Here is a 25,453-nt window from a genome sequence, read left to right as displayed (position 1 = left end):
TTATCAGTGGACCACAGATTTATTTAAGGTATCTGGCATTGACGATGACAAGTACAACAAATAGATCCTGAAGTCCAATGGTAGCACCTCAGTTAAATTCTTCTTCCACCTCATTTAAGGCTCATGCAGAGATGTCTTCATGATTTTGCGAAGGAAAATGTTGTGCCTTCGCCTTGCTTCAGCTCCCCAGTCAAACAAGCCCTTTCAGCCGCTTCGCTGTCCAGTTTGCAGATCAGAACTGGAATGGTTCCGTGACTCTGGGAAACGATATTTACAGCAGTTTGCAGCTTCAAGGACACACCTCCAGTAGTATCATGTGGCAGCACAGAGCTGAGCACAGGTGGCTCCATATTTCCATCAGGGCCGACGACAATGGAATCCACAAGCCTAGCGCCTGTTCCAAAATAAACACATGGTTCAGAATTGCTACCAGAAGGATATATGTCTCAAAACACAACATGAAAAAGTCAACCCCAAAGCATAAAGACACTGCAACATGGAAACAGTTAGTTTAATCCATGTGTCATTTCCCTGTGCCAAAGGAGGAAGCCTGGATGACATAATGGTTAGGAAGATCACACAGAAATTTGGAGGTCCAAACTGCGCCCCCCCAGCTTTCTTTAATGACTCTGCACATCACTTAAGGTACCATCTTGTTACTCTATAAGGGCATGATTGTACTCTCTCAAGTCACACATCTGTCTAAAGACATGTACAAATATGGTGCCTATTATATATGTTTCCTGGATTCTGCTTTAGTATTCCCACTGCCCTTTCAAAACACCACAGAAAATACCCTCTTTCTCCCAACCCTTCTAGATGCCTATGCTCGGAAAGAGCATGTCAAATCTGCTGAAAGATATATGTAGAACATAAATACGTCAAGACAAGACTGCATGAATAATTATGGTTATGCTTATTACAAATTGCATAGTTCAGTCACTAGTTCTTCATGCTGGTCTGGATACTGGCTAGATTTGCCCCTCATGCCAATACTTCACACCTGTGCAAAATAAATTGTCCTATTTTATACATGTGTATTCTGTACCTGGGGTATCAGGTGTACAGCTGTAAATTCCACTGACATCTGTGAGAAACACAACTCGCCTAGGAGAGAATTTCTTAGCGAGAACCTGCAAGAGGAAAAATTGAACAGGACCATGTAAATCTGCCTTATGTTGAGTCAGGTCTATCTAGCTGAGTTGGATTCTGCTCCCACTGGGCAGCATCTCTCAGTAACTCAAAAAGTGGCCTTTCTCAGTCCTCAGATGTCAGACAGGAAACCAGGGACCTTCTGTATTCAAAGCATGTGATCTACCATGGAACTATGGTTCTGTTCTAATTGTGCACCTTAAAATCTGAAGGCCACCTCTTATATTAACCTTGTATCTGAAAATGCAGAAAACGTATTATGAGAATTTGTTTACTTCAGAGGAAGAGAGAGAATAATAAGAGCAAAAGCTCCCTGCAGCTCAGGCAATAATTTCTTTAAAACTATTTGCTGATGTTCATACAAAATATTTGTGCACAGTTACAAAAGTGACATGGAAAATTATATACAACTTGTAGAATGTAAATGATCAGTTTAGGGGTGCTTGTTAATGAAAACAAGAAAGAGACTTATAGCACATTAAAGACTAACCAATGTATTGTGGCATAGGTTTTGGAGGACCACAGTTTGCTGCATTTAGTGCAGTGGACCATAGTCCACAGAAGCTTATGCCATAATAAATTTATATGTAATTTTGCATACTATGCACATTTTTATTCCCCCAAGGCAATGCATTTGTATGTTATTTTCACAAATATGGGCTTTTGGGCATATGTTGCCTTAGCAATGCATTTTTGTACACATCCCTTGGCTGGAGAACTGCATTGCAAAATTCAGAGAAGTACAAATTTCAGAGGATGGCCGTGTTTCGGTTTGAATATGGTTTTGGAAAGTGATAGGTTCACCATTAGAAGCACATTGAATCAAATGTCTTCCCCATCCCTAGCTGCCAGCTGAACTACCTGACAAAGATGAGAATGACCTATTAAGGATAAACACAGTGCTATTTACATATTGGTATGCATGAAATTGAACTCATCTCTCACCTCAATGATTTTATCTCCAGATAAGATGCAGCAGTGCTGCTCTGAGTCCAGAGCACAATCACCATGTAAAACGGGGACATAGCCCGAGTCTAAAACATCCTTCACTGTATCGAAACCAGCCTGGATGACATTCTTGCATGATGTTTTCCAGGTTCCAAAAGGCTGTGGGAGAAAGACAACAAAGGCAAACAATGCTGCTTGTCTCTGTCATTCAAGACAGCCATTTCCCCCCAAGCTGTTTCCTATGATCCAGCACTTCAGGGGCCAATCAATATATAATACAATGATTAGATTAACTGCATCTAACAATTAGACTTCCATCAAACTGTTACAAATGTAATGGAAAAGTCGTTTTGCAATACCAATACTGCTGACTACTTATGAATCAAGGAATATGAAAACTTGCTAATTAAGGCTACATGTTAATGCACTTTGGGGTGGTACGCAATGGCTTGTGCCACAGAAATTCTGATTTCTCTTTTCTCCCCCTGCCCCCAAGTCCTCGAAATTTGTTCCCTAGGTTCTTCAACTTTCCAGAGAATTTGGAATGGAGGCATTAACTGGCTGCAGGCATTAACTGACAGCAGCTCATGGTACGTTACATCTTACCCTTTGCTTTTGGGGCTGCTTTGATTCCTGTGTGTTTCCATAACAGGGCATGAAAAGTATTTTTTTTAATATAAATTCCCTTACTTTCTAACACTGAATGGTGCTATAATGATCTCTGGCAGGCAAGCAGTCTGATAAGCAATAACAACTCTCTGTCAGTTTTATGCAAGTTTATTTACAAGAAAAAACACATCCAGAGCAAAGCCTCCCGTGTGCTCTCATTAATAGTAGTTGCTCAGTCTGACTCACTGTCCCTCCCACAATAGGAAGAATGCCAAAATCCCGCCTTTTCTCTCCTTTCCTTACGTTGTTCTCTGAGCTTCTCCAGCCTCCTAGTACGGGGACTGAACAACTGACCCACCTCCTCCCCACTCCCAGAAGACAGCCTCAAGACTCTGGCTTATCTGCTAGTTGCCTGGCAATGCTCGGGCCAACTTCCAACTCTTCCTCTCCTTGGGACCTAACAGCTTCTTCCCTGGGGAATGAGGGGGGCTGGGCTGTCCTCTCTAAACTCTGACAAACAGCTCTCCTCTGCAGAGTCGACCCCTTGCTTGCTTAGCTCAATTACTGAGGCTGACCAGAGCTGTGCTATGGGGGGCCATGTTCCTGACTGGTAGCACTTGTTTATTAAATTGCAAATTGTCTTAACACATGGATATCTCAAAAGACAAGTATATAGAGATATCAGTAAGATACAAATATATTTAAATTTAATTAATTAATTAATTAATGAGTTAAAAATGATTACATTCAATTAAGTTCTTTAATAGGTTCAACATGCATTGTGAAAAACAGTTGATGTACAGCAGACCTGTACATGACCATAAACACTCCTCAGGCTAGGACAACTTCCCAATTCCTCCCATCCACTCAAATGTCCTTGCCATTCTTTTCTTCTACTCAACCTCAACCTCATTTTATGAGGTCCCTGGAACTGGAGCTGCCATCTCATTGGAGTTTAATCCCTTTTTGATCATTTCCTTTCTCTTTCTCTTTATCTCTCTCTCTCTTTTGGCTTTTAGAAATATTCCCTCCCAATTTCTAAGTAACAGTATTTTATTGGATAAAAATGATTTTATTTTTGTTACTTTTTTCTTGACTGTATGGCTTGGGGAAGCTGGGCTGTATCCAATGAACTTGTTCCGTCTGCACAAGGGTTTCCACTTGCACAACACAACTTTCCCCTCTCTCCTCTCCCCTTGTGCACCCCCACCAAATCGGCTCCAGAGGTTTGGGGAATCCTCTAGAAAAGAGTTAGGGAGTACCAGGGGAGGAGGTGAGGCAGGAAGTTCCATTGCACAAGTGGAAATACACTGACAGAACGAGTTAGTTGGATAGCATCCAATATGTTCTTTGCCCTGTTGTTCAAGAACAAATTGGTAGACTTCTGTCGTGTGTGTGTGTGTGTAGCACAAGAAAGTCAGAAAGGAATTGCTTCCGCTTGTTTTTCAGAATAGTAGCTGTATTCGTCTATTGTACTAAATATATCTGCATACTTACTCAAGAGAAACCTCACCAAACCCAGAAGTGTAGGCATGCATAGGGTTGGGAATTCTAATAGGAGGTAGCTATCGTTAAAACTGAAGCAGGGCAGTGTTTATTCCAGATTAATTAATTAATTAATTTCAAACACATTTATCTCTGGCTCCAAAAGGGGATGCACATCTCAACAGGTTAGACTGGGAGAATTCACCTCTGGACCATTTTATTATTATTTTTTGCCCACTCTTGCCCTAGAAAAACAGAATAACCTAAGAAAGGAGAAACAACAGGTGCCCTTACCGAAATGCCCACAGCTGGAATTCCATGGCTTACCAGTTCTTCCGTCACCAGATGGTTTAACTGTGAGAAGCAAAAGAGTGGCTTTGAAACCCCAAAAGCTTTCCTATCTCAGTTTCCTGTACTCAGTTTACAAAATGAGTTCTGTAACAGTGTTCTTGGATAACAAAGGCTGGGCCGGCAAAGGAGGTGGTGGCAGCGGTGGGAAGCAGGAAAGCAAAAAGTATGTTTCTTAGGTCTTGCTTCAGATCCTTCACACAGAACAGCATATCACCTTACCTGGTATGCAGTGCTGTTCTTAAACTGTTCTCACACCTGGACATGCAGGAGATTGTTCTAATAGCCAATAGCAGGGATATCCAATAACTGCGGATATCCTGGTTTTAATTTAGCATTTTCTTTTCTTTGAGCACAAAGGATGTTTTTTGGCACCAATGACATCACATACTTTTTCTAAGTGTGCCAAAAGGCAAAAACACTACAGTAATTAGGCACACATTCACAATGCACTGGGGAGAGGGGGTTGCCTCTAGATTTCTGAGCTGGAGGGGCACACCACAGCATTGATCTGATTCTATGCCAGGTCTATGGGATCCCCTGCCCCTGTCCAGAAGTGGCACCAACAACCACAGTTAGTGCCAGAATGACCCATGCTCTCGTTTCCAACACAATTAGAATTGCCTTTTGTTACATTACATATCAAAGAAACCACAGAATGCCTACAGGCAAGTTTCAAGGAAGCAGGGAGCTTGTTCTCTAGCCTTTGTCTGAAAGTAAATAGACTTCAAGATGGCTTAGCGATCTCTGGTATCCTGCACACATGCTAAGCCAATTTGGGGCTTGGATGGATGAGGTTTCAGCCCTGCTCTTTAATGCCAGCTTGAATGTAATGTAACCATTTATGGCACGGGAGGAGCCATGCCAGGTACAGGTATTAGATTCCCCTGGAATGTTTGTCTGAGGCTGGACAGTGAGCAATATCTCCAGGCTGCAGACACCTTGGACTCCAGTCAAAGTAGCATCACTGCTATGATATGATGCAATGGTTCCGAATGGAGTTATCATTCAGCGCCACCCTTGACATCTTTTCCTGCTTGTTGGAGCTGGAAATGTGTTTGTTTTTGCAGTCCAAAAAAGGACAATGCTGAAACTCTGCACAGAACCAGGATTTCTGGAATATGCTAAATTTCAGTGGTCCTTCTCTATTATTTAGGGTAAAGAACAAAGTACTTGGCAAGCAGGGAAGGAAGGGGAATTCTACCCATTTTAGTTTCTTTCCATTTCTCAGTTTTTCGGTCTTAAGTTCAGTTCCCCACATTTTCACATCAATTTGTGATTATTATTTTTTTAAGTCTTCATGTAAATTCATTAGCATTGTGGTATAAATTTCTCACAATATACACATTTTTGTATGCAGTTTTGCCCCAAACACATTTTTGCAGAGCAATTTCCGCTAATATAATGCATTTTTGTATGCCATTTTCACTAATGAATGCATTTTATGCACATTTTACCCTAACAGATGCAATTTTGTAAGCATCTTTTCATTGCAGAATTGTAGTGCAAAATTTGGAAAAGTGCAAATTTTGAAGGATAGCTGTGTTTTTATTTTCATATTGATTTGGAAAGTGTGAATTGGATAGGTTCACCGTTAAATGTAAACTGAATCCCCATCATCATTCGTATGTATTATTAAAGTGATCTTTGTAAGTCCTGGACAGTGAGTTGTACAACACTACTATTTGTTTATTGAACGTTAATCTCCTTTAACTGCACAAACCTAAAGTTTGTACCAAGATGTGTGTGAATCCCACCTGAAAAATACAGGAGGCACCCTCAGAGAAGTGGCTTGGTATTGCTATTACTCTCCATGCATTTGAAAGGCAGAAACATACTGGAAGGGATGGACTTGCACCACAAAGGCGTAGTAGGGTAGGAATTACTTCTGAATAAGAGGCTGGCTTGAATTTGCAATCCACAGGTCATAGAGCTGAGCTCAAATTAGCCCAAGAAGGGAACAGATCAACTTTGCTGTAAAGTCATAGACTCCCCATTAGCACAGAGCTTCAGATTCAGATTTCTCTCTCTTAGTTTAAGTACACTTTGATCCAGAGAGCACTGGGCTATTAACGGAACAGTGGGAGAACAGGTAGATTTCACCCTCTGTTGTTCCTTGTAAGAGATTAGTAGAAAAGTTTGGGAGAAGAGAGCAAGAGCTGTTTATCTCTATAAACCACCATGAATGAGAAGATCTGTTCTGCATTAAAGAAACTAGCTATCAGCCATGTGCACGATACTCTGGTTTCTCTTCAGATCGCACTCAGCTATGTGCACCGAATGTTGAAACATACTCCTAGCAGCACATTTGACAGTAACTGATTTCATTTGCTTTGTGAAATCTTATCTTGTTTTACAACTTGACTACCACACGATCTCTCGTCTCGTCCATTTGCCTCAGGGCCCCAGCAGGAGCTGCAGCATAGCACAGGGGTGGACAGGCGATCTGAGAACATTTACAAGGCTGCTGAATGAAGCTGTTGGATACTGGTTGCAGATTACCTTGGTGACAGAAAGCCTGGTCAGACACAGCCCACATCTCAAATTGTCATCATCAGCTGATCTTGCTGATGTCCCCGAGGCAATGCCGTGTTCCTTTGCTTGGAAATGGCCAAAGGAGCTGGAATAAAAAAGAAAAAGTTGGAGAACGATGTTGTCTCTTTTCATCTATGAGGCTACTGGAAGGCTAAATGTATAGTCTGCTCCTCTATGGCGCTCAGAGAATAAGGAAAGGTCTTGCCCCATGAGGGAAGAAACTGAATTAATGAAAGGCATGCTCACACTCGTTGTTTATGACAAGTCTCTGCTGATCTGAGGCATCTGCAATCCCTTTCTCATCTGCTTTTGTCAGAAACTATGAAATGTAGCTGAAGTGTGTGACCTATCTATGTGTAGGATTAAATGTCTTGAAAGGTAGGTAAAGGTAAAGGACCCCTGGATAGTTAAGTCCAGTCAAATGTGACTATGGGGTTGTGGCGCTCATCTTGCTTTCAGGCTGAGGGAGCCGGTGTTTGTCTGCAAACAGCTTTCGGAACACCGTGATGGAAACCAGAGCACACGGAAACACTGTTTACCTTCCAGTTGCAGTGGTACCTATTTATCTACTTGCACTGGCATGCTTTCGAACTGCTAGGTTGGCAGAAGCTGGGACAGAACAATGGGAGCTCACCCCGTGGCGGGGATTCGAACTGCCAACCTTATGATCAGCAAGCCCAAGGGGCTCAGTGGTTTAGACCACAGTGCCACCCACATCCCACTTAAATGTCTTGAACGCTACAGCAAACCCTCAAAAGATATCTAAAATGGCTATGTGAAAGCTTAATCATGTATACCAGGCAGCATCTGAGCCACAGGCAAAACCAGTATTTTGTAATCTCATGTCTAATGGCTGTATGAATTGGCTCTTAATCTTTTGCACTTGGCATAGTTTACTATTATTTGTCCCAACAAGCATTGTCATAACTATGTAAGCAGTCATCACAGCACAACAATACAAATTCCAGAGAGAGAGGAAGGCGGCCATGACTAGGGATGGGTGAGAAATACGATTTAGTTCACATTTAAAGGGCATGAGAGCTCTCGCTGCTGCCATGCTACCCTGCTCAACAGCTGTTGGGCGGGAAGCTGAATGTACTGCAGCGGGCTCCCCACTTACACACATTTTACTTAAGTGCATGGGGCCCTGGAACATATTTTCCGCTCTATAAAACACACTTTTTCCCTCCTAAAAAGTCAGGGAAAATGTGTGTGCGTCTTATGGAGTGAATGCAGGCTGCGCGGCTATCCCAGAAGCCAGAACAGTGAGAGGGATCGCTGCGCAGCGCTCCTTCTTGCTGTTCTAGCTTCTGGCTTAGCCCCTCTGTCCCTTCCCCCACCTCCCGGAAAAGCCCCCAAAAGCCGTGCTCCTTTTAAAGAGCCGCACAGAGCGTGTGTGCGGCTCTTGGGGGCTTTTCCCCAGGAGGGAAAAGGGCAGCCCGTCTCCCTCCTTGGGGAAAAGCCTGCAAGCGCCGCACACACGCTCCACGCAGCTCGTGAAAGGGAGCGCTGAGCAGAGCCTGGGATGCATACAGGCTCTGTTCAGCGCTCCCTTCAAAGAATATTTTTTTCTTGCATCCCCCCTCTAAAAATTAGGTGCGTCTTATGGTCAGGTGCATCTTATGGACCAAAAAATACGGTAAGTGGGGAGTCACCTGTATAGCTAAACAGGTACTCTGAACTGACCACTGGAAGACAACCAGTGGTCTAAGAATCCTGAGCTGACATATCATTTCAGACTGCTGGTGAATTCAACCTTTTAAATATAAAAGCCTCCCCACAACGAATAAACTAGCAGAGCAAGAAGTAAAATGGGCTAGTATCTCCCTGTTGTATTTTATTTGTAAGGATTTTAAAACAACAACATGGGAAAACATTATAAAAATTGTGACTCCTCTTGCAACCTAGAATATTTCAGTCCAGTCTGCCACCTTTTAATTACTGGACCACTTTCATTCTTCTCTATATGTAGATCAAGTATGAGCTGAAGTCCTTAGAAAACTACATTCAGGCAACACAGTATTACATTCTATTTCATATTTATTCTCTGCTCCCCCCCCCCAAGTAATAAATAAACAAATGATTTCTTAACTGCTCCGGTTGTCAAAAATAAAAAAATGCAGTATTCCTTACACAACATGTTATATATGGCTGTTTATAGCTGGGAGGGAGAAAGAAAGACCACAACGTAACAGGAAATGATTATCTACTGGGATTCTTCCAGGAAGCATTTTATTCTAATCTAGCCCAAACCTGACTGCAGAATCCGCTCCCATGTGTGAATGTAAAGAAACACTTTCCCTACTACTATGGTCTAAGAAATCTTAGACTGATAGGAAGAGAAGCTGCTTCACCTTTTGGAGCTTGCCAGGAGACAGCGATTAAGAGTAAAGGCTATCTGGTATGTACATGTAGCTTGGCCTTTTGCCAGTGGAAGCAATTGACTCAGGCCTGTCCAATTTAATAATAATAAAATAAAGAAAACCAATCTTAAACACAATCTGGATGAACTAATTTGCAACCTACTCTGTTGCCCTGAACAACATCCTGACCATGAGATTAATCCCTACGGACACAGAAAAAGACAGAAAAATAAGTAGTGTGCAGGGATCTGACAGCAATATAGATATGAAGCAGAGTAGAAATTAGGATGGGGCAGGTACTAGAAAAGTAATTATTTGTTTGGCAGGGTACAAAGTACAGATGGCTTTAATAAATGTGTGGAGGCTGTGATGTATGCTTAAGATGTTGAAGTTGATTAATAGCCCAGGAGGTATAAATCAACCCATGAGAAAGACAAAAGAGGAGAATAATGTTGGTCTCCTTTTTGTTGTCCATTTTTGACTGGTGCAAATCCACGCCTTTGAAGCGAAGATAATGGGCAGCAAACAGTTTTCCGCCTTGGGCATTAATGAAGCCCAGCAGGCTCCTGTCAATCTCTTTTATTGGCAGATCAGATGTCCCCAGATGGTCCAAAGGACCGTCTGTGACATGTTTATCTTCATGACAGTGAATGGATAATCTCCCATTCCTTAGGCCAAGTCATGTGCTTTTTAGATTCATTCAGCATACTTTTTCCCAGACATATCTCATTTTACACTCTGCATCCTTGAACTTCCATCTTTCCATCTAGCAACTGTTTTCTACTTTGAGGGGAACATGCCCAATTTGCAGCCCAGTCGCCTATTCCTGATGGGACCAGGAAAGGAAAAGGTGCAAGAATTGCAGAAGGAGGCACGGCTGATGACACATTTATGTTCAAGCGAGGCCTATCCTGTATCCAGAGAGTCCATGGAAATCTTGGACAGCGCCCTTCAGTCCCTGAGGGGTCTCAAAAAAAAGGTTCAGCTCGCTCTTCATGAAATTAATCCCCTGCCACATTAAAAAGGTGCTTCATTTGGATGATGTCATTAGCCACAGGAAGAGATAAAAATTGACAAGAGGCAGCAATTCTCATTCCCCCACTCCCAGTTTTAAACTCAGTCCTCCACATTTCCATATCAGTGTGCACTTTTAAAAAAGTCCTCATGAGAACTCAGCAGCATTGTAGTGTGGATTTCTTCTAACAGACACTTTTGGGTATGCACTTTTGCTTAATGCACACAATTTTGCAAAGCAATTTTCCAAAATATAAAGCATATTGTATGTTACTCTCATTAATATATGCACTTATATGCACAGTTTGGTGAATGCATTTTTGTACACTTGGCTAGAGAACTGCATTGCAAAATTCAGAGAAGTGCAAATTTCAAAAAAATGAGTGTATTTCAATTTGCACATTGTTTCAGAAAGTGGGAATTAGATAAGTTCACCTTTAAGTGCAATCAAATTTTGTCTCCATCCCTACCAACTTAGCTCCTCACCCTCAACAGGATTTTGTGCTTATGCTTTTGAAACTGAGGCAACACTAAGGGAAGCCTAAATCATGGGCATACCTAAAATAGCCAGATGTATCCCCAGGGCTTTTTTCCTCAGCTGTTTATGGTTTTCTTTTAAAACCATAAATTTTGCACTGGTTTTTAAGGTGTTCTTAAGGTAGAACAAACCTAGACAAACCTAGACAGCATCTTAAAAAGCAGAGACATTACCTTGCCGACAAAGGTCCGTATAGTTAAAGCTATGGTTTTCCCAGTAGTGATGTATGGAAGTGAGAGCTGGACCATAAAGAAGGCTGATCGCCAGAGATTTGATGCTTTTGAATTATGGTGCTGTAGGAGACTCTTGAGAGTCCCATGGACTGCAAGAAGATCAAACCTCTCCACTCTTAAGGAAATCAGTCCTGAGTGCTCACTGGAAGGACAGGTCCTGAGGCTAAGGCTCCAATACTTTGGCCACCTCATGAGAAGACAAGACTCCCTGGAAAAGAACCTGATGGGAAAGATTGAGGGCACAAGGAGAAGGGGATGACAGACGATGAGATGGTTAGATAGTGTTCTCGAAGCTACCAGCATGAGTTTGACCAAACTGCGGGAGGCAGTGGAAGACAGGAGTGCCTGGCATGCTCTGGTCCATGGGGTCACGAAGAGTCGGACACAACTAAATGACTAAACAACAACAACAAAGGTAGAACATAGCAAGAAGAGACTGCAATTGTAATAGATCAGGCTTTCCTACACAGCTTTCAGGTCACTCCTAGGGATGCTATGATGGCCACTGAGGGTATAGGGCGGTATACAAATTTAATAAATAATGATAATAATAATAATAGCAAGTAGGCTGTCCTAGCCCTTTCCCTTCTGTCACACAACTCCTACATACAGCTAACGAAGCAGATTCCAGCTCTGCAGAGCTGCCAACAAGGCCATAGTTTTTTTAATGCAAGATTAGACAATTGTAGATTCCAAACCACACTACGGCAGAAAGGGGACAAAATAAGGTCCTGCCTGTTTTTGCTTTTTGTGTTTTTTTTTTAAAAAAAGCCCTCTGTAAAACAGATTCTCAAATTTGGTTTAGACTTGATGATAACATGGAGCCACATCAACTTAAGAGACAGAAGTCCCATAGTGTAAAGGCTGCAAAGGGAAAAGTGAGCTCAGAATAGGGGAGGCGCTGAAGCAATTCGTCAGCAGAATGCTCAATTCCTAACCCCTGCTGGTATAGATAATCCACACAGCACTTGGCATTCCTGAGGGAGCAATCCCACAGAAGCTGCCCTTTCACACTGCCAGCAGTAGTATTTGTTTACCGTCAACATCCATACCCTTTCCATGGTGCCAGCTCTAGTAAAAATTCTTTCACTTCAGGCTTTGGGTATATGAACAATTTTTATTGGGAAACATATCGTGACCTGTGAGATCAGGCCCACGACCCACCGTACATAAACAGAAGTGGAGAAGCCAAGGGTGCGTGTGTTTGACATTGCCAACATCGGAGGTGCTAGTTTCTGTGCAATGGCACTTTTGAAGGGTGAATTGGGTGAACAGTGTAAATTACCCCAATGAATGTTTCTCACCTCTTTACATAGTTATTTATAAAAGAGTCTTCAGGCCCTGTAGCTTCTGGTTAATAACTGCTTGGTACATAGTCTTGGGAGGCTTCCTTTCCTAGAAAGGAAACGTCAGGAATAAGAATATATCTGGAATTTGTCATTCAGACTCAGACATGTTCTCTCATTCTTCAGAGAGAAGGTAACAAAATGGGTTACAGGATGTCACTGACAGACCTCCAAACAACACTGAGGAAAAATGATAAGGGTACATCTCCAAACTGAACTCCTGCTTCTATTATTTCTATAGCTGTAACTGGGATTTTACTATTTCTATAGCAGTACATTGTCAAGCATCACTGAGCTATTTCTCAAAATGTCTTGTTGTCTGATATATGGGATAAAAATGAAGAATTTTACCAGCACCTTTTGTATTTTCCTCTCCCTTTCACAGTATTACCATGGAAATCTGCAAACCTAAATTACATGAGTGATTAGAGACAGCGTATTTTTCCCCCAGGCAGCTGAACTGATGTAATAGCATCATTATTGGGTACACTAGTCCTCTTCAGGCATTCACTATCTGGGTTGAGTAAATACATGAAGCACATGCTATCTCCACCCCCACTGCCATTCCAGTTACTTTCCATGAGTGTGAAGGCAACTATCTGAAGCACGTCTCAGAGCCCTGATTTTCCAGAGTTCAAAACGTACAAGGAGCCTCCACAGGTACAGGACTCCCCTCATTGCAATCTGCCAGACTCCAACTTGTGTAGGGCAACCAGAATAGTGACAAGGCATGGAGCTAGTAGCATGTTTGTCCCCACAGTCCTCTGTTTTACAATCATGCATCAGAACAGCATAAAATGTCTGAATTCTGGTGCTCAGATGATGGGAGAGCACATACTGAAAATATTATAACATAGATAAATATCTAGATGAACCATATCTGGAGTCGAACCACTTATGTAAAACACAATTTACATCATCACTAACCATTGGCCATGTTGGCAACATCTGGAGGGCCGCAAGTTTATTGCATTTATTAATTAAATGTACACCCCCTCCCTTCCTCTTATAGAAGCCCAGGACATAAAATAACAAGTGATAAAATGATAAAAGCATATTAAAAACCATTCCAGTGCAGATACAGACTGAGAAAGATCTCGTCTTAAAAGGCTTATTGAAACAGGAAGGACTTCAGTAGCCACCATAAAGACAACAGAGACAACACATCTGCTCCCTGCTGCACAGGATCATTGATCCTTAAGCACTAACATTGAAGTTGTGTTCCTATGTTTGCATGAACATGCAAATGCAGTACTCGTGGTTGGGAGCAGGAGTGTGCACACAAATTCCACCCCCACCATGCCTATGTACATCACCCTGTGCACTTAGTCCCCAATCTTCTCTACATTGAGTTGCAAGGTCTGCAGGGGATTTCTACTCATGTTTGCGTGAACACAAGTAGAACCTACTGCATGATTAGGGATCCTGATAAGCTCAAGCCAACGTGAGTAGAAGCCCCCTTGCAAATCTTCCTGGTACAATGTGGGGAAGGAAAGGAACTGTGGGTGAGTGTGTAATCTGCACCGAGACACGGAGGGGAGCTCTGGATACAGAGTTCATGTGTTGAACCAAACACTTGATTTCACCTGAAGTTGGAAAAGATCCAGAATTCAGTGGCTTCAGCAAGGAAAAAAATAGTGCCACCACTCCAGAGCTCCACATCCCCTTCACCGCATGCGAAAATTCATGTGCACACTGCCCTACACATAGAGCAACTATAGTGCCCTACACATAGAGCTTATTCAATTATGAACGCAAGACTCCCATTACACAGAAAACATAGAGTTCTATGCAAGTAGGGAAGTTGTATCTGGAATGCCTGCGGTTTCATTGGATTGCTGGTAAGGAAATTTTTGACCAAACTAAGATAAGGACTAGAGCAGGGGTCAACAACCTCTTTCAGCTGTGGGCTGGTCCACCGTCCCTCAGACCATGTGGGGGGCTGGACTATATTTTGAAAATAATAATAATAATGAACAAATTCCTATGCCCCACAAATAACCCAAAGATGCATTTTAAATAAAAGCACACATTCTACTCATGTAAAAACACCAGGCAGACCCCACAAATAATCCAGAGGTGCAGTTTAAATAAAAGCACACGTTCTACTCATGTAAAAACATGCTGATTCCCAGACCGTCTGCAGGCCAGATTGAGAAGGCGATTGGGCCGCATCCGGCCCACGGGTCTTAGGTTGCCTAACCCTGGACTAGAGAGTCTCAACTCTTGTGGCTGATGTCCTACTGTTTTTGTTTACTTGACTGGGGGCGGGAAAACCCTGTGCAGATTCTATTGACTGTAACAAACCAACATTCAGCTTAATAGTTTCTTTACGAAGAAACAGTCACAGAAGAGCTGATTGCTTCATCCTGCAAGGACATCTCCAATTCAGCTGCTAATCTCCAGACCGCTCTATCCAACCAACTGCAGCCAACCAAAGAGTGCATCTGTGCCAACTCTTTCCCTTGAGAAGGCTTCCACAAAGAGGCCTTCAGATAGCTCCAGACAACTGATTCTCACGTTGCCAGGGATTTTCTTTTCAGCATTAAAAAATAGCAATGCAATCAATTACTAAGACAACGTAGCTATTCAAATGCAGATAATCTTTTCCCTTCCTGGGACCACACAGACTGTGCCATCTCAAGGTTCAGCTGTGGCAGTGATTTATGCCGCAGGACAGTGAGTGTCCCCCATAAAAAAGCCCCACACTGACAGTGTCGGGGAAAACTTCAAGTGTTCCAGCACTGACCACTCTTTTCAGCCTCGGTTGTTAAGGGAGGATTCCATTTCCACTGCGGCCTTAAAGTTTTCCCAAATCACAGGAAGGGAAGGAGAGAAAAAAAACAGATGGCAAAAACCAGAGATGATGAGCCTTCAGGTGGTTAATTTTCATTATGTCTGGCAATACTGATGCCGCATCATTATGAAGTTATGGGGAAAGATCACATCTCAGTGGCTGAGCTCATGCTTCAGGAAGTCCCAGGCTGGTTCCACCCCTGGCATCTACATTTAAAAGGATCTCAGGTAGCACGTAACGGGAACCATCTGTTCCCAAGACCCCAGAGAGCTTATGAGAACCAGAACAGAGTCAGTACTGGGCTAGATGGAGAAATAATCTGGCCAGGTATGACAGAGTCCTATGCTCCTAATGGTGGTTGTACATAATATTGTGCTTAGTACACACATTAGCATTACTGTACCTTTAGCTTTTGTTGCCTCGGATTTCCTCACATCAGCAACACAATTATCTGTGAACCAATCCCAAGCTAGTCGCTTTTTAGTTTCTTGTGTGCAATCCCATGAAGTTCTGAAAGTCCCAATTCAGAAACCTTCTTTGCAGTATACTCTGGTGCATAGGCCTTTAGGGAGCCTTTGTCCTTTCTGTATTTTCATTTCATAGAAATACAAGGAAAGCCATAACAGCTTGAGTAGGTACTAGAACCAATCAAAGTGACCAAGAGGCTTTTCCTGTGGGCCACTCAGCAATGGTAAGCTGTGATTCTCCTGTTTCTTCCATATATTCCTCCCCTCATGCTCCACTAATCATCTGAGACCTTGCTTCAGATTCCTTGGCTATCTGAGGCATCAAAGTGAAGGACATTTCCAGTAGAGATGCCCATGCTGTGGAATGTCCTCCTGACTGAGATTCACCAAGCCACAATATGTTATGGTTTTAGGCGTTGTTGTTTAGGAAGGCCTTCAGCCAAGACCCTTTTGCCTTCTCATTGTCAATGCTGTTTTCATTTCTGTTTCTCTACTTTGGTTTTATGAACTGCTGTTTCTGTTGATTCTGAGGTGTATGTGTGTTGTGTGTGTTTTAATAAGTGGGCTTTTTCGATGGTTATTGTTTTTTGTGGATTTGAACTTTGGTTGTTTCGGTCTTTGACAATGCCTTTTTTATTGCTGCAAGCAATGTTGAGTTTCTTGGGGGGGGAGAAGGAAGGATATAACTTTTTTTAAAAAAATGACAGTAGGAGCTGTTTGACAGTGGAACAAACTCCCTTGGGTGGCTGTGGACTCTCATTCATTGGAGCTTTTTAAGCAGAGGTTGGCTGGTCATCTGTCATGGATGCTTTAGCTGGGATTCCTGCATTGCAGGGGGTAGGAATAGATGACTCTTGGGGTCCCTCCCCACTCTACAATTCTAAGATTCTATGCTATAAAGCCTATGCTGGATGGAATGGATGCTTCTGTTTGCCTTCTGCCTTTGCCCACCATTTCTGCGTTTGAATGCCTTTTCCACATTCTTCCCTGCTAATCTCAGCAATGATTTGTGAGAACTTCAGCAAGCAGGAGTCATCCAAACCAGCCTGGCATGTGGTAAGGAGAGGAGGTTCACGGCAGACGTTGGTTCTTGGAGGAGGGGCTACAAGCATGCACCTGTTGCGAGTGAGCGGCCAAGGCTTATGTCAGAGTGCCACAAATATTCTCCCTTCACGAGGGGCCTGACCTTTTCAAGCATGTTTTATGACAGCGTGCAACCATTAAGTGCTACTTGATCCTCTGCTAATGCAGCAATTACAAAAGGACCATGGGGGCTTGCTTGACTGCTTGTCAATGGGATAAACACCTTTGCTAGGGGAGGAGGTTGCTGAAAAGGTGCACGTTCCCCATTCTCCCCAACCACACCCCTGCCCTGATTGGTCTTCTACACAATCAGACAATCTGAATTTTAACCGTATCAAAAGCCACAATGACCCTGTGCCAGAAGTGGGATTCCCCATCCCACCGCCCCCCCCCCTTGGTGGGGGTGCAGGGGGCAAGGACAGCCACACTGTTATTTCCAACTTCTTTTTTCTCCTAAGGATTTCCACCCCATCAAGTAAATGTTCCTTACAGTAAAAAAAATCAAGTAAGTAAAAATTCAATTTAAAGTTCTTAGGATGACTGAGCAGTAATTGAGAGCAGGAGACTGTCTTGATGATTTGGGAGCACTGATAATTATTACTTGCAGCAGTAGTAATACCTAGCACATAGTTCAGTTGGTTAGAATGGGGTGCTGATAATGCCCAGGTTGCAGGTTCGATTCCTGTAAGGGACAGCTGCATATTCCTGCATTGCAGGGGGTTGGACTAGATGATCCTGAGGGTTTCTTCCATCTCTACAGTTCTTCAGTTCTATATGGAGTGCTTTGGAATGTTCAAAGGACTTCACAGAATGATCTTGCAATCCTTCCAACAACCCTGTAAGATCCAGGGGATCTGAGAGAGCAGAGTGGAGGAGCCACTAGCCTTTGAGCCCAACACTTTGCCTGCCCTCCTCAGAACCTCATCCTGAGGCCAGCTCAAACCAGATCATACCAGGTTGATGAGAACGTGGTCCTGATCTACCACTCTTTAGTGACAAAGAAACAATGCATGTAGCAAACTCATCATTCCATATTGAATAGCATCTGGGATGAAGGCCATCCTGAAAGGGAAAGACGCATGTCGGGCAGGGCCTTGTCAGACAGCAGTGAAGTTAGTGGAGTCCTTTATGGGTCCAGCACCATTGTAGGAGCACTTTCACCTGCTGCATAACTGTTTGTCATGTAGAAGCTTGCCTGGAACAAGTAGGTTGTCAACAGCCTGGAGGAATAACTGAGAGCATCCTAGTCCCTGTGGATGGTCATGGGGGAGGCCTCCCACTTGGTGTATACAGAATGTGTGGGGGTGGGAGTCCCTAGTCTGTGGAACAGCAGCCTATGGAGAGCAAAGAAGCCTGAATGCAAGGTAGAGAGCAAGAAAGAAGGGTGAGTGGTGCCACTTGAGTGACAGCTAGTGCTTGTGCCTCAGCCTCCCCACCCCTGGGGGCAGGGAAGGGAATGACTGAAGTGACTGTGACTATAGTTATACCTAACATTTCCCCATTAAGTGTTACTGTATAACCCAATATGTGTGGAAACAACGTCCAAAACACAATGCCATTGTTTGTGTTTTGGAATGGTCTGGAATAGAAATCAATCTAGTCAATATGAAAAGTATCCATCCAGTGAATATGACTGGTATTTGGTCCCAACTTTCTGATTTAATTAAACAACTGATACGTTATTAATGACCTGTTTTGCCATTTCCTTTACGTTGAAACGAATAGTGTGGAAATTACGTCATTAATTATGTTCAATCCGTAAATTACATAAATAATTTTGTAATTTGCGTTAAACAGAAGAAAAGATGAATACGGTATCATTTAGAGGAAACTGAACTGCAGAGGAACAGAATCAGTGCTGATTGTGAGGAAGACTGGTCAGAACAGAAACTGCTGCAAACTTACCTGCATGTGGGGATGAGGGTCTTGCCTGTGTAGGGAACATTTCTTCCCACTATTGAGGGGGAAGAGTGTTCCAGAATACAGTTCTGGGGAGACACAGCATTCACATACAGTGGTATCCCGGGTTAAGAACTTAATTCATTCCGGAGGTCTGTTCTTAACCTGAAGCACCACTTTTAGCTAATGGGGCCTCCCGCTGCCGCCGCACCGCTGCTGCGTGATTTCTGTTCTCATCCTCAAGTAAAGTTCTTAACCCAAGGTACTATTTCTGGGTTAGCGGAGTCTGTAACCTGAAGCGTCTGTAACCTGAGGTACCACTGTACAGAAAAAGTAGTGATGGTGGTGAATACTTTGCAGCATGGTAATCCTCTTCCCTTGCTGACTTGCGGTGGGCTGCTCTGTTCTGGCGTACCCAGCTGTTGGAGTGGGATGAATGGCAATGGCAGAGTTCCAGGGTGAGGGACCTATTACAGTTCTAGGAAGAGAATATGCTGAAGTTGCTAGGAGTGTGTTGGGGACAGGCTGTTTGTGCTAAGTGCTTCCTTTTTTGCAAGCTAGCTTTCTTCCTCATTCACCTCACCAAACTTCCTCCTGTGAGCCTCAACATCAGGCCAGAGAAATATATTCCTATTCCATGTACCATATAATCTGGGTTGTGGCCTTCCTCTGTGGGATTATATAGACTAGTTGTGGTATGCTGTGATTGGCTGTTGGGTTACACCACATTCTATGCTTTGTTGTGGTGATGTCAGCAGACTGCTCATCAGTATCAAGGTGGCTATTTAAAATCTCCATCCCCTAGGATAGGAACTCTTTGCACCAGGTCCAGGGCTGGTGGAAAGTTGACCCCTCAACAGGAGCATGGTCTTGAGTAAAGACATGAAGGCTGGGGGTGGAGGGGAAACCAAGAAAAAATTCACCCGTTTTTTCTCTTTTTGCCCTATTTTCCAGAAACATTTTTTTTTAAGCTGGGAAAATTGGGGAAAACAACACAGCACCTCCATTTTTCCATTTCACCCCTGGATATAGGGCATAGTGGGTGGTTCCCCATCACAGGGTGCTGAGCCAAGGGGGCACAATATTGAGAAGATCGATAATTATGAAGGCCTATTTGGGGACGTCAAATTTTGTCCTCATACAGGGCACCATATTATGAAAGATTACCAAAGCCCACCCCTGCTTCATATCTGCAGTGGAAGTGTGCTCTGTCCCCTCCTCATTCCTGGTTCAATCCTGTTCCAGCCTAATATGTTTTTTGAGTTCTGTCAACATAGTAAGGCTTCTGCCAAACCCTACAGCTGCTTAGCCAGTATAACTTGAATACAAGATTGTTCTGTTAGTTAGTTAAAATGAATGCTGTATGGGGATGGGGATTCAATACTTCCCATTCCAGAACTGCCAACGAGGTCAGGATACTTAAAAGACTCACCTGCCTCCACATCAGCCTGTCTCTGCACCAAAATTGTTATCCAAGACCTCCAAGGGCCCTCCATCTTCATCAGGAGACTTGCAACATGCCTGGGTTGTGAGCTTGCAATCCCAAACAGATGCCTACAACTCTTGTGCAACTCCATCACAATCACAAAAGCAAGGGGTAATCTTCAGGGTGAAAGACATTTTCCCAAGGTACAAAGTCTCACTGTTAGAAATTTGTTTTAAAGACCCCCCCCCCCGATGATCCTAATGAAGGAAGATTGTAATGAAGATTGTAATAAAAGCCTAGCATTTTCATGGGAGAGACCAGGTTGACAACTGGTATGAAAGTTGTTTGGTGAACGAAGGAACAAGTGTGTGTCCAAGGCACATTCCCAGCCAGGAAAAGTTGGCATTTAACATAAAGCAGGACAGGTAATTAAACATTTTCAAAGTGGGACAAAAATGACCGGCAGAGGCCTTTAGAAAATGAGGCCAAACGCAAGGTAGATGCCAGAAAGGGAGAGAGAGAGGAATGTATAAGCAACGATGGAAAAGTCTAGGTGGCGGCAAGGGGGATGAAGCAGCGATTTCACATCCATGGCTTGGGGATCATTTTGAAAAGGGTGGAGATGTTTGTTTGAAAACTATTTTTAATGTAGCATAGAGATGGGATGAGATCGCCACAATCCCCCAAAAGACTGGCAGGGCGGCTGTTGCGTTCTCTCCTGAAAGGTTAGCATAGGAAAGGCACAAAGAGCTGAAACCAAGAGGAGGGGATATTTGTAGCCGGCTCCATAGGCTTGTGCAACCATATACAGGCATGTCCAGTGACAACATTGCGACCCTGACACCAAGTCGGCAATAAGCAGCATCCTATATATCATCTCTCGGAGTGCATTCCGTCTAGCTATTCCTAAGCACAACATTCCACTACTAGGTCATTCTGTCTAGTTTGCAATATGGGGGGTGGGGGAGGCAGGAAGGCTGACTTCCATGATGCTACTCAGCAGATCAGCACCAGAACTTATTTGGGATTAAGTTCATATCCAGGAGCCAGGTTTGGGTCAACTGACTAGTCTAACTGGTAGATCAATTGAACAAATGTTATTTGCTATTGTCAACTATTCCATGAAGTCAGCAACCTTAGTCAAGTGGTTAGTCTATTTTTATTGCACCGTGGAGTCAGTGACTGCATGATGGCTATCAATGACAGGGCTGAGGGTCACTTGCTCCTGAGCCCTGCAGGAGTGAGAACTTCATATATCATACTAGTTTAGGAGCCCCATAATGCTCTCCAGGGAGCATCTGTCGTCAAGTCACATGCCCTAGCATCTCCTCCTGGAGATGCTACACCACACTGGAGAGCCAGTGTGGTGTAGTGGTTAAGAGCGGAAGTCTTGTAATCTGGGGAACCGGGTTCGCATCTCCGCTCCTCCACATGCAGCTGCTGGGTGACCTTGGGCTTCTTTGAAGTCTCTCAGCCCCACTCACCTCACAGAGTGTTTGTTGTGGGGGAGGAAGGGAAAGGAGAATGTTAGCCACTTTGAGACTCCTGAAGGGGAGTGAAAGGTGGGATATCAAATCCAAACTCCTCTTCTTCTTCTGATCAGAGGATCAACCCAACATTATGTTTGGTTTAGGGGTGGCTCCCAATTGGGATTTCTCTCTCTCTCTCTTATTGTTTTCTTGCAAACATCAGTCTCTCTCCTCAAGCTTCTCCATATCACTATTTACTACTAACATCACCGGGTGGCAAAACACTTTGGCAGGGTGGGGAGAATCAAAGCACAGGGCATAATCCAGATGGCATCCCCACCAGCAACAAGATACATTAGCAACCAGAGCAGAGAGGACACACGTGAGACAAGGACAGAGACTGAAGTGTTTCCAGACTCGCAAACCCTCTCTGGCATTGCCCGCTGGCATGGAAGTGAAGACATTTGCCACAGAAAGATGCTTCTCAGCTGGGGCACCACACTGAGAAGCTTTTCAGAAAGGCGACTATTAGACCCAGTGGAGAGACTCTGAAGGATTTACTAAATAACAGGCTCATATTTCTTATGGAGCAGGAAAATGAATGGCAATCGGCATCTGCCTCAGTGTGAAAAGGGCCTCCAAAGCTGTTATTCCCAAACGTTAACATGGCACCCCAGATGTTCCAACTGGCCGAGGAAAGGTTATGGCACACAATGAGATTGTGCCAGTGGCTTCAATTTCTGACAACTCATTGCTTATTTAAAATACTGTCTCAGCTAGTGTACAAATGTTGTTTGTAGATAAAGTCTTTCATTGCTGAAGTCATGACCATGGTTTGGAGCCTCAGAAACAATCCATGGGCTTCAGCCCTGCTCACATAGAGTGGCCACCTTCTGAAGGTTCCATGCCAGAGGTGGACAGAACAGATACAAATGTTACCTTTGTACAGTAAGTCCACACACAATCTTCTCTATCCTCCACCCAGGCAAGCAAGTCAGAATCCAAGGATTTCAGCCTGGCAAATGCACTCAAGGAGGGTATGGAGCAGCCTGGGAAGGGTCTCAAAGGCAAGACGGTAAGGCTCAGAGGGATGCATTTGGTCCCCAGGCTTGCGGTCGCTGCTCCTGATCTACATGATTATGCCGCACACATGATGAGGGCGCTCCCCTTTCCAAAATGAAGATGGTGGGAGCCTGAAGGTGCTTTTGTTGATACAGGAAAGAAACTGAAACCATATCTCTAGGAATAAATCTAGCTTTGCAATACCTCAAACCAGTTTGCTATGATGAGACTGTGCTGAAAATCTGTCTTCGGAACAATATTACAGATGCACCTGATGTATCTCCTGAATGTTGCAACTGGTAGAGCCACTCATTCTCCTATGCAAGGTGAATTATATGGTGCTATAGGAAAGCCTGAGAGCTGTGGTTTCCTCCAGTCCTCTGGGCCAGAAGCCTTTACTTGACTTTCCTAAATGTTTGGGGTTAGCTGTCTCACACTGGAAACTCTTGCTTTCATCCTGAATACTATATCCCATGGATACTGCAAAGATGGTAGCACCTTGATATTACATCTTAATATATTACCTCTTAATTTTATCTCACATACGCTAACGCTGTGAACCTTGCTAAATAACTATCAGGAAGGAAAAAGAATTAGCACCCTCCAAGTATTCCTAGACTGCTCTCATATCTCCCTGTCTCATCACTTAAGCAAGCTACAAATATTTAGCTCTTTTAACCTTTCATCATGGATAAAGCCCTCTCTGGGTAATGTCCGGTTGTCTGGGTAAAGCAACAATCAACTAAAGAAATTTCTGACAGATACTTGACTCCCTGTCTAAGATGAAAAAAACCTCAACCGTCAGGTTCTCAGAAGCTCATTTATTTGTTATTAAGTTCTGATTGAAGCTTGAAAATTTGCAACATGGCAGCTTTTATAGATGCACTTTGTACAAAAAAGATTTTAAAGGATCGTTGATTTTGGATTGCCAAGTCAATGCAAATTTGCCATGGTAATTTATATTAATGCAGATTAATGTTAACCATTACAAATACTCATCAATTTTAACCTTTAATTTTTACCTTAAAATTGTCTTTAAATAAAATTTCTTGGTTGATATTATTTGAATGGCGAGTTTTAACAATTTGATCCAATTTGAAATTTGATCTATTTTACCAGATATCTGTGACTTGTTTAATATAACTATTTTGCTTTTTTATGTTGTTATGGCCTATGGTCACATAATAAAATTCCATTCCTCCCCCTCAACCTAGCAAAAAAGTAAGAGCGTCAGTTTACACATTTGTTAAGTGCAAATCATGCCTCTGATTTCCTGAAATAAGTTATCATTCGAAGTGGAACATATGTATCTCACTGGCAGCAAGGTCACAGGTCTTAGTATGCGTGAGATTTATGAGACCTAGTTCAAATGTTACGTTAATTGCAAGGAATCAGAAGCACGAGGTACACTGGCCTCTTTGAGCTGCACAAATAAAAGACTGTACAGTGGTACCTCGGGTTAAGTACTTAATTCGTTCTGGAGGTCCGTTCTTAACCTGAAACTGTTCTTAACCTGAAGCACCACTTTAGCTAATGGGGCCTCCCGCTGCTGCCGGAGCCCGATTTCTGTTCTTATCCTGAAGCAAAGTTCTTAACCTGAAGCACTATTTCTGGGTTAGCGGAGTCTATAACCAGATTTATTCCAGCTGTATTGCAAGTGATTGACATGAAACTTTGTGCCCAACTTCTATACGGCACACCAGTGTGGATTTCAGGTGACCTCAAGAGGTTGGATAAATTTCATGCATCCCTTCTGAGGTCATTATTAGGACTTGCAAACTCTGTAAAATATGAAACAATATGTTGTGAGCTGGGAATATTGCCTTTATCAGTAAGAGCATGGCTGAGGACCTTGAAATATTGGATCTTCCTTCATTATAGAGCCCTATCCCCTAATTCTCTACTGTACGATCTTTTAAGTGATAGTGCAATCTACAATCTATCATTGATTTGTAGGCGAAAACTGGATTCGATAGGGCTCACTTTAACTGACTTTGAAATCTCTGATCCCAAAGATACATGGGAAATTATCAGGAAGACTCTTACAGAAAAAAGTGTTCTCGTCATGCTTGAGGTTGCAAAGCACAGCACCTGCTCTCCTATCCACTTAAATCTCCCTTTGTGTAGAGATTTCCAAAAGGGATACATGACAAATCTGAAGAAACATGAATCGTGTAGGCTGTTTATGTTGGCCAGATTTAACATGTTTCCCTCGGTGGTAGTGAGAGGAAGATACTTAGCTATCCCAGAATCAGAGCGTCTCTGCAAATGCAGAAAACAGGAACCCGATACTCTAGAGCATATATTCTTTTCCTGTGATTTTGGCAGTTATGCCAGAAGACAATTATTTGAGGCCCTAAAATTTAATAGACAGATTTTTACACAACCGACTGTTCAGGACCTGCTGGCGGACAGCGATGATCAAATTACTTTAATAGTCGCTGAATTTTTAAGTGCTGTCCATGAAGAAAGAATGGGCCATGATAAAGAGACTTAGTGGTTCTTAATGGTAGGTGATGTTGCTGTGTTGTATTATATTATCTATGTACATCGATTTATTTCTTGGAGTTAAGAATAGAACTGGGAAAAATTGTGTTCGCTGAGCCCGTATTTTATACAGTTTGTATATGATGTGTGTTTGTTAATGTGTGGTGTGCTATGCCTAATAAAGGATTTTGA

General features: G+C 43.0%; 1 protein-coding gene across 2 annotated transcripts in view; it reads right to left on the bottom strand.

The window, feature by feature from the left end:
• The window catches only part of LOC128416223 (uncharacterized), a 33,886-nt gene continuing 8,433 nt past the window's right edge, over positions 1-25,453 (bottom strand). The window contains exons 2-6 of one of the 2 annotated variants that reach the window (XM_053393602.1): positions 7,045-7,162; positions 4,489-4,548; positions 2,098-2,259; positions 1,049-1,133; positions 1-394 (exon numbers count right to left, since the gene is read on the bottom strand). In XM_053393602.1, the coding sequence (XP_053249577.1) occupies positions 138-394; positions 1,049-1,133; positions 2,098-2,259; positions 4,489-4,548; positions 7,045-7,162 (682 nt within the window). In that variant the 3' untranslated portion in view covers positions 1-137. The remainder of the gene's footprint in view (positions 395-1,048; positions 1,134-2,097; positions 2,260-4,488; positions 4,549-7,044; positions 7,163-25,453) is intronic. The other variant, XM_053393603.1, reaches the window with a different exon arrangement.

The sequence above is a fragment of the Podarcis raffonei genome, chromosome 6, assembly GCF_027172205.1.
Source record: "Podarcis raffonei isolate rPodRaf1 chromosome 6, rPodRaf1.pri, whole genome shotgun sequence".
NCBI lineage: Eukaryota > Metazoa > Chordata > Lepidosauria > Squamata > Lacertidae > Podarcis > Podarcis raffonei.
Note: the sequence above shows the minus strand (reverse complement) of the source record. Positions and strands in the feature narration are given on the sequence as shown.